General features: G+C 42.0%; 1 protein-coding gene across 1 annotated transcript in view; it reads right to left on the bottom strand.

Moving 5' to 3' along the window:
* Nucleotides 1-10,287, bottom strand: part of MORC2 (MORC family CW-type zinc finger 2) — a 77,085-nt gene that overhangs the window by 46,416 nt on the left and 20,382 nt on the right. The window contains exons 3-5 of the mRNA XM_019473703.1: nt 4,371-4,424; nt 2,817-2,851; nt 1,729-1,797 (exon numbers count right to left, since the gene is read on the bottom strand). Of these exons, the coding sequence (XP_019329248.1) occupies nt 1,729-1,797; nt 2,817-2,851; nt 4,371-4,424 (158 nt within the window). The remainder of the gene's footprint in view (nt 1-1,728; nt 1,798-2,816; nt 2,852-4,370; nt 4,425-10,287) is intronic.

The following is a 10,287-nucleotide window of genomic DNA, read 5'->3' as shown; positions in this document are numbered from 1 at the left end:
CCTCCCAGCTTCTCACTGGCAGGGCATGAGAAGCTGAAAAGTCCTTGACTAATGTAAGCACTACTTAGCAACAACTAAAACATCAGTGTGTTATCAACATTGTTCCTAAAACCAAAACACAGCACTGTACCAGCTACTAGGAAGAAAATTAACTCTATCCCAGCCAAAACCAGGACAGTTGCATACCAGTTTTACATTCTGAAAAGCAATGTCCTGGAAAAGGGCGAAGATAACCTCATAGCCTATTTAAAGTTAAAAAAAAAAAAAAAAAAAAATTCATACACAGAATGAACCACACTTTGATGCAAGCATCAAGACGGTCAAAGGACATAAATTATATGGTATTTGCTGTATATGATATATAGTGCTGTGAAACATCACTACAACCCACAGTATCTGCCAATCTCCTTTACAGAGTATCTCAGACTACCAAAGTCAGGATAAAATCCTTCAAGATTTAGCAGAAAGATCAGTCAAAGGAAGCAACTCAATACTTAGCCAATACTTAAATCCCACTTTGTCACAAAATCGGCAGTATGGGAGCAACAACAGTGTAAAAACTGCTACTAGACTCTGCGGCGCTAGAACAGACATTTGTCACCTTCTACTCTCAATCCAGAGACAAACATGTAGTTTTCAAGACATGCAGAAAAGGTTGTATTTCTTCTCCCTGATCCAAAGGCTTGTGAGAAGGCCACAGCTAAGTCTCTGAGCTTGTTTTATGGATGGGGCTTAATTGCTTCCTTCAATTCCATTGGTGACAGAAAAGTACTCTCAGAAGACCTGTTTAGCATCCTTAATTGTATTCCAGAGAATACACAGAAGGTATCTAGAGTTCAAACTAAATTCCTTCATGCAGGTCACAAATCTGCATATCAAAGATGCTAATGTATTTTTATAAGCATTAATAAACAGAACTAAATGCTTCATATCACAAGAGGATCTTAAAATACCAAGGGATCAGAACAAAAATGTTAGTTAATGCTTATTTACCCATCTCCCCCGCCTTCTCCAAAACCTTCCAATTTAGCCCAGCTTTTCTGCCCAGTAGAGAGCTCCTCACAGGAGGATTTACTCGTCTTCAAGACACAAAGAAGGTGGTATGGGCTGACAGTGCTCTTCACTGATGCTGAAGCAAAGCAAGAAGGCTTTTCTGCTACTAGATACAACACGGATTTACATCAATTCTTACAACAAGGCAGAAGTACATTTGTTACATTCTTCTCATACTCCTAAGATTTTATATTGTCAAGTATTGATGCCAATCACAACGCCAATGATGAAACAATGGCAAAATGCTTTCTAAGCTAAGCTTTCAATTTCTGCCATGGCACACTTTCTTATTAGAGCTGAGATACACTAACCGCTTGGCAGCCTCTAATAGGGAAAAGGCTTATGCCCATCAAAGCTTGTGCTTGTTCCCTTTTCTGGCTACGCCATTCTCCCTCCAGCCCCAAGGCCAACTTTGGTGCGCTGGAAAACCACAGGCCAGGCTGACTCAATTCTATAATGCAGCAAAACAATTTTCTTTTGGCCAGATTAGTTTTCTGCAACTGAAGAGGTGAAGAGTTTGATATACGATACGGTGCAAAAGAGCCAGTGCTGAGGCAGGAACATGTATCCAGGCATGGAACATGCCCCTTTCAACAGAACCAAGCTGTTAATTCAGCTTAAGCCGTAACATGAAACCTCAGATTGAAAATGCAAGTGTAACTTCCTATCACTTACTTGAATCCATTCCTGTTCCATCATCCAAAAAACACAGCATGAATCCACCTCGTAGGTCTTCCCGTCGCTCTACAAGAGAAGACTTATTCACTACTCCCACAAGCAAAAGTTTAAAGTCCCACAAAACGGAATCAGTGTTCACAACCGAAGTAACACAACAAACAGGACTTTCACAACCCCAGTATGGCTAAGCTGTAAGAAAGAGCACCAGATTTTTGTTACAGAATGACTAAGAACTTCTCCTGCACTTTAAACTGTATGTAAATACAGAGTATAGAATATAGTAAATACAGAGTATAGCTACAAGAGTATATTGTAAAAGCAGGTTTCTTAAGCATCCAGTATAAACAGGTACTCACTTTTCCTGACCTCAGCTGAAGGCTGACCTAAGTGCTTGCCCGAGTTATTTGTAAAGGTACTACTTTTTGAAAGACAACAGGCACTGGGGCACAGGACAAACAGTAGAATCATAGAATTGTTTAGGTTGGAAAAGACCTTTAAGATCATCAAGTCCAACCGTGGACCCAGCACTAGCAAGTCCACCACTAAACCATGTCCCTAAGCGCCACATCTACAGGTCTTTTAAATACCCCCAAGGGATGGTGACTCAACCACTTCCCTGGGCAGTCTGTTCCAATGCTTGACAACCCTTTCAGTGAAGAAAGTTTTCCTAATATCCAATCTAAACCTCCCCTGGCGTGACTTGAGGCCATTTCCTCTAGTCCTATCGCTTGTTACTTGGGAGAAGAGACCGACCCCACCTCGCTACAACCTCCTTTCAGGTGGTTGTAGAGAGCGATGAGGGCTCCCCTCAGCCTCCTTTTCTCCAGGCTAAACAACCCCAGTTCCCTCAGCCGCTCCTCATCAGACTTGTGCTCTAGACCCTTCACCAGCTTCATTGCTCTTCTTTGGACACGCTCCAGCACCTCAATGTCTTTCCTGTAGTGAGGGGCCCAAAACTGAACACAGTATTGGGCACAAACACCCTCACTCTTATTCTACCAGGTACAACACACATTTGCAGCCTAAATCCAAGGTAAGTACTGACTTAACTGCTGACATGCAAGGAAGCAGCAGGAGTGACTTACCAGTATAAATGTCTATTCTCGTGGCATCTGCATCTCTACAAAGCAATAAAAACACAATTAGTATTCAAATGGCAAATAGAAATGAAGCTAAAATCCAGGCACATGCAATAATTTCCAAAATGAACTGGCTGCAGAGATCAAAGTCCACAAAGGCCCCACCGTCAGCACTAACAGACCAATTAAAAGACACATTGTTCTACTTTTCGTCTACTTGAACCCAAACTCCAGCACAAGACATTGCTGCCACACAACTAAACCTAGTTACAGTGACTATCACTGGCTTTTTAACAAAAGTCATATTGGGGGTGGGGGCAATCAAATAAGCACACACTTCTGAGCTCCCTCCTGTATGAAACAAACAATACCTACATTTTTCTGTCAAGCTGCCTATGAGAAGTTTAGTAACTCCACATAAAATTCCATCCAAATACATTCAAGGTTGTCATAGGAAACTGTCATTACAAGATCATTTAGGAAAAGCCCTTCATACACTGTGCACCCTCCTCTGTATTTGAAAAAGCAGCATATAAAGCACTACTGCCCTCTCCTCAAAACCAGTTTTTAATTTTTTTTCACGTAGACCATCACATACCCTTGGTTTGCTGATCAGAAGAGTGCAGTTGTTGTGCTGTAATAAAACCCCACTTCCCAAATGCCAAAGTCTTTGTATCTCCAGCCAAGTACAGCTACCTCCTTCCCAGAAGGCCAACCTCTCTTTTGCCAGAGAAGGAACCAAGAGGTTGAAGAGAAAACCACCCATTAATCTCAAAGACACTACCTTTAACTAAGTTGTAGCAGAAGTGAAAACGGCAACAGTGCGCGCACACACACGGCTGATTCCCTACACAGAATTTTTCCTACACAGAAATCTTCCAGTTTCAGCTCCTTACATTACGAATTGCATAGTGTGACAATTCACGCTTGATAGAAAGCGACCTCAAAATATTTCCATAATGCCACATCAGAATATTTTGTGAAGCTCAAGAGATAAGTATTCAAGGCTTGGGACACAGCTATAGCCTGGATTCCTGAATGCAAACATGAGAAATGTGGCCTAAAACTTGCGATTTCCAAATACCAAGTCTCCTCTCAAGTGTCACAATTGCTCTAAGTGTTCTTGCTCTGTTTTTCAGCATCCCGCTTCTGATTTCATTTTCATCCTATCACCACGCTTGATACTAAGAGTCAAGGATTATCTAAGTATCTTAAGAGAGTCCCAGCTCCAGTAATTATTATTTTCTTTAAACAAAAAGGCAGACTTATTTTTTCCTTAAATCAATCTTGTGTCTTCTAACAATTTCTCTTCCAATCTGAGTTGTTCTACAATTCATTCAAACTTACCTTTTCAGGAATAACACTTTTTTTTTTAGGGGGTAGATGTGGCGGTATAAGAGGACCAAGGGAAATTCTCATACTAAACTGCAGCAGTGTCTTCTATTTTGTATTTTTCATGAAGTCTACTAGAAGTGAAAATTGCTCAAGATCAACAAATAGACGGGCTAATTAAATCTTAACTGAATTTACCTTGGGAATTAGGCAGTCTCAGGCACATACCTGGCATTATCTACAAGTTCAGCAAGGGCACCGAACAAGAACTCATGGGTAGTTCTGCAACAAAACACAGAATCAGCAGGGTTACACTGACACTTAAAAAGAGAGACCTTTAAATAAACAAGAATCTCAACCACATTTTAAACAAATCCAATTGTATGTCTACACTACTAACATCTGCTGCCGACAGCAGACTAGAAATGAGCGTTTTGCTGTCTACCAGAGGCAGACACGCAGCAGACAGGCTGCCCCATGGAGAGTCTGATTCAACAAACTGCTGCTCACTATGGTCTAAAAAACATTGCATGGTAAACAGACACAACAGAGAAAATTATTGACCTAATGAACCAGCCTATAAACCAGTCAACAATTCATATAAATCCTTAATTATTCACCACATTGACAGGTCTCTTCAGGGCAACTAAACACAGCCTATATGTAAAACATGGATAGATGAGGATTATGCATAAGGTCCGTCTCCCCCATGCACATATTTACTTTGCAGAAGTTATTTCTGACAGGAAGAAGCTTCCAGATCCTGGGAGAGTTCCAGTATCTGCAACTGCTCCTAATCCAGAGAAAGACAGTCTTCTGCCACCAGTGTACCACATCACTTTCCAAACTCAACGCTAAAATCATCTAGCCAGGTGCCACTTCAGCACAATCTCAAAAGCCATGTTTAGTTTCCAGCCTCTTAACTGCCACCTTTTATAAGCAGCACCCGTTTCAAAGCCGTTAGTTATGCGCCTCAACCCTGAAAGAAGATACATGGTGAGAAAACCTTAAAGAGCTAATAAAATCATTACAATACGTTGTCTGCCAGCATTAATGTAATATCTCCACTGAACACCCAACTTGGTGACCTATCTTCAAAATCTAACAATTATTTCAAATGCCGATGAGCCACATCGACCCCAATATTAACAGCAGCTACAAGACCTGGAGAAACAGCTGCTGGAATTTGTTGCTCCTCTAGGATGCTCGATGAAGAGACTGAGTCCTCAGAAACCGTTTTTATCAACACATTTCAGTTTGCATGAAACCTCTTCACATACAACCTGCTTTCACTACTACACAAAAAGGCCTGGTGACCTATCTTCAAAATCTAACAATTATTTCAAATGCCGATGAGCCACATCGACCCCAATATTAACAGCAGCTACAAGACCTGGAGAAACAGCTGCTGGAATTTGTTGCTCCTCTAGGATGCTCGATGAAGAGACTGAGTCCTCAGAAACCGTTTTTATCAACACATTTCAGTTTGCACTCTTCCTCTTCACATACAACCTGCTTTCACTACTACACAAAAAGGGGTGACCAAACAGAAAGCGATACTTACTTGTATTTTCAACTTTTGAAGAAAGATACATAGGTACTTCCCACACATAAAATATATAGCTAATAATCACGAAACAAACTTTCATATCAATCTTCAATGTCATGACACCTAACCCATCAACGCAGCTCAGAGGTAAAACACGTCAGCTTTCAAAGTTATTACTAGAACCACAAGAATGGAGATTTCCATCTCTGCAAGCTCCCACTTGCCCACGCAGAGACAAGAGACAGAAGGGAACAGTGTTCTGAAGACTACCTTTGCAATCAGAAAGCTTCCACAGAAGCTCAAACCTGGTATTCTTTCCTTTGAGCGGGATTTCCTGCGCACAGATTTCAAGTGGTCCCTCAAGTTTACAAGCACCTATTCAGCTCCACAAATCAACATCCCAGAAGCTTATTTAGGAAGTAATCCATGTCAGGAAAAACCCATAAGCAAATGGATGCTTTAGCGCTAGTAACTATGCTTCATTAGCAGCTTTCACTCTACAATTTAAAGAATACTTCAAACTAAGGAAAAGATGCAAGTAAGATACAAATAGGGATTTCCAAAGAAAGATACTGGAACAAAACAGCTGAAAACATAGCTGTAGATGATAAGAAGAGAGGCAAGAGAAAACATGAGTTCCCACATAGCCTGACACCATACTGAACTTGAACATCTACCCAAAACTGGAACCTCTTGTGCTGACACAGGCAAAGTGAAGCCTTGCTAGAAGCAAGTGAAATCCACTCCAGCTATTTATCACTAACAAAAATTTATATACACTATAAATATCTTCTATTCAGTATATTAATCTCAACACTTACACTTATCTTGTCAATATCTAATTAAAGTCACATGAACTGCTTTGGCCTGATTCAATCAACTCAGCTTTAACAAAAACCATGGTCTTGCCTTACGGTCAAAAGTGCCTGAAATACTTAACATCCACCATTACCAACTGGTGACAATTTTCCCCCATCTCCCAGAAAATGCTTGGCATTATTTTACTTGCAACGTAAGTTTAAAAAACATGAGGCAAGCTGTTGGCAATACGGAGTCTATCAGAGCTTGCACATAACCTGGAAACACTTAAGCGGGAGCTAGATGGGCATCGTCAGAGGCAATAGTAACCTCCATCAGTCAGAGCACTTGAAACACAACTATTACTGGTCATACAACTGATGAAATGACACATGGAAGGGGGGGAAGTGTTATCAAAATCTGTAGTCTTGACAACAACTCATCTTGGCAGAAGCAGACTGGCTTGGACCTTCCTACAACTTCCAACTTTCATTCGAGACAGCTCCATGCAGGAGTGCAGGCTTGACAAGGAACAGAACAGGGAAGCTCAATGCTGCCAATTTATTGAAATTTGGGTTACAAAAGATCAAGTCAGACGACTCTGTAGAACATGACCGATTTCAAACACCTTTACAACCAAGCATTTGGAGTAATATCCCAAGGGAAGAAAAGCTTATTTTGTGAGCGGTTCTTAGAGGATCACCCCTGTTTGAACCCAGTTGGATTCCTGATCCTGCATAGTCAGACAAGTACCTAATCGCTGATGAAAGACAAAAGACTTCATTTCTGTTCTGCAGGAGGCCACATCTGGGAAAATGTTTAAGTTTGGCATCTGCTTCAGGAACAAGAGCTATCTTCTCAGTATTGCACTACGTTTCAGGCCATAACAGAAAACATGCACAAGAAGAAATGGGAGAGCTTGTAAGGTGGGGAGATGTTGTTGGTCTGTTATTACTAGCATTCAAGTCCACCATTCAGTTATTTTGAAGTCTTTCTATTTGAGTGACCTTCTTCTACTCCAGCTGTATTCAGCAGGACAATTCTAGTTACAGAAAAAAGCCTGAAGCTCAATCACAAGCTAAATCCTACCTACTGTTAGAAGACAATTTCAGCTGTTCAACTTTTAACAAGCTTCAATTTTGCATTACAAATATTCAAAATATGCAAAACCAAGCTGGTTGGGCTGTGTTTTTGTGATCATCTCAATGAATGGCTTTGGAAGTATCTTAAAGTAGCAGCATTTAATTCTTAAGGAAAACCAAAATGAAGGCAAGCAGGTGGCTCTGGGAAGTCATAAAAACAACGCACGGGTAATTTTCATGTGCTTATGCACAGTGATTTTCATTCTAGGATCTAAAAGAACTTTCACAAAGAATCATAGACTAGTTTGGGTTGGAAGGGACCTCTAAAGGTCATCTAGTCCAATCTCTCTGCTGTGGGCAGGGACATCTTCAACTAGATCAGGTTGCTCAAAGCCCCGTCCAACCTGACCTGGAATGTTTCCAGGGATGGGGCATCCACCACCTCTCTGGGCAACCTGGGCCAGTGTCTCACCACCCTCAGCGTAAAAAATGTCTTTCTTATATCCAGTCTGAATCTACCCTCTTTTAGTTTAAAACCATTACCCCTTGTCCTGTTGCTACAGGCCCTACTACAAAGTCTGTCCCCACTCAACTATTCATCAAGAAAAGTATTTGGAAAGCTCGGAAAAGCACAGTGGTATTTTTATTAAATAAAATGGCCACTGAAGTGATTCAGGTACATGCTGTGAAATTTGCCATCAGACATGGAAGCATTAAGAAGCTATTGAAAAGATCTGCTGCAAGTCCTCAAGTTCAGGGACCAGATAAACTGGCTTCTGTAAAGCACTTCAGACTGAGTACTCTGTATTAGACATACTAAAACTTTTCCTAAAGAAAATCTTAAAAAAGGAGAAAAAAAAATAAGTCATGGTTTCCTTCTGCACCTCAACAGCTAGATAGCTCATTTTTTAACTGCACTCTAAAGAGCTTCTACCTCCATGACTGTAAGGAGATCTTTCGCATTGAAATGAAATTTGTCTGAGATGGTATGGTTTTCCTCAGCAAGAGAGAATAGTCCAAAAGACAAGAGTATCCATTATCAAAAGCCCTATGCTGTTCTTGGGTTGGTTTTGGGGTTGGTTTTTTTTCCTCCTTTTTTTCTTGGGGGAGCAGAGGGGTTGTTTATTTGTCATGGGTTGGTTTGGGGTTTTTTTGCTTTTAAAGATGACTTCCATTGTTTCCATTCCCATTTTTAGGGAAGCATTTGGCTTATGCACTGATCCCCATAATCTCAAAAGGCTCTTCACTCATGATGGACGAAAAGCCCTGGCTTTGGCTTATTCATATGCATTAGCTTCCAGCTCCTCCTAACAATTTTGTGATGCAGTTATGCATTGCAGACATGTAGCACACCAGCAGTAGACCAGCAGCATAAGCAGAACAGAAAGTATGGTGGGAACTTGAAGTAGCTTTAATATTTAATACTTCAGGGCAGCAACAGCACGTCAGCCTTTTCTGCAGCACTGACATTATCTTCTTATGTAGATGGCCAGAGTTCTGGTGTTCTGCAGTCAAACACAAGCTGCTGACAGAGCTCTGCCATACGGTCTTCCAATCCATAAAAATGTTTGTTTTCTGCAGCTGGACATGAGAATTTCACAAATCAGCAACAGCACCAGGAACGTGACTCAGTATCGTCCATCATCTTCAGGCACCAGACTGTTCAGTCCACATGCAACCACTACCAGCCAAGCCAGAGAGTGAAGCCACAGGACATGGACCCAAGGGTGACACCGGGCTGTTACTGGGTTTCTTCACCTGTGCAAAACCCATTACTTCCCTGATCCTGAAAAGAAATGGATCATAATGCTCTTGGCATATGTAAGTCAGATTCGTCTTAGTTGCTCTTGCAAACGTATCTTGTGTTACCAACAAAACCAGTCAGATCTACTCTGAAATCAAGTCGCCCATATTTCCGTGCATCAGAAGTCTTTAGACTGCTGCAGACCACTGCGGTCCTTCACCCTAAGCCTGCCTTCACACACTGAAAAGGGAAAGTGAAAAGATAAAGCCTGCACTTTATTTCTTCTTCTATTGATGGTAACAGTAAGAGTCAACTCTTCCACAAAACATTAGAAGGCAATCTTACGCCGGTGACCAGCTGATCAGAATGAAGAAACACCGAGTGTGGTTCACATTGTTCTTCCAGGGCAGTTCGGCCAGAAGCAGCTCTTTCTTTAAACTCTTCGGCACATGGCACTACAAGGCTTACGTGCAATACGCAGGTCTCTGATGGGTGCTTAACCCTGCTAAGGACCGTTTCCTGGTGGCGCTTCCCATTTTCTAGACATGCGCTCAGATGTAACCCATTTTAAAGAACTCTGCCTCTTCTCAGGAGATTTTATTTTGGCGGACTCATCAGTGACATGCAAAAGCCACAGCTGCTTCAAAAAGCCGATCAGAAGAAGAATGTCATACTCCTGCTTGAAATATACCTGCACAAAATATTCGGGCACGAATGAAACGAGATGCCGTGGAGGGATGACAGCCGCTACGGCCAGCACATGTGCTTCTCCAGAGAGGTGCGGCCGCAAGGGTACGGCTGATCTAGAGGCTGCACCCGCCTCCTCCCGTGAGCCCCCCCCAGAGGCCTGTCCTCTCCACGCACCGTTATTCTCTACAAACCGCAGGCCCGCCCACAGTACGACGACAGCCCTGCCCGGGCACGTACGGCCGCCGGAGCCGGGAGCAGCTCACGAGGCGCCCAGGACGTGCG

The sequence above is a fragment of the Aptenodytes forsteri genome, unplaced genomic scaffold (assembly GCF_000699145.1).
Source record: "Aptenodytes forsteri isolate BGI_AS27 unplaced genomic scaffold, ASM69914v1 Scaffold392, whole genome shotgun sequence".
NCBI lineage: Eukaryota > Metazoa > Chordata > Aves > Sphenisciformes > Spheniscidae > Aptenodytes > Aptenodytes forsteri.
This window is presented reverse-complemented; position numbering and strand designations above follow the sequence as displayed.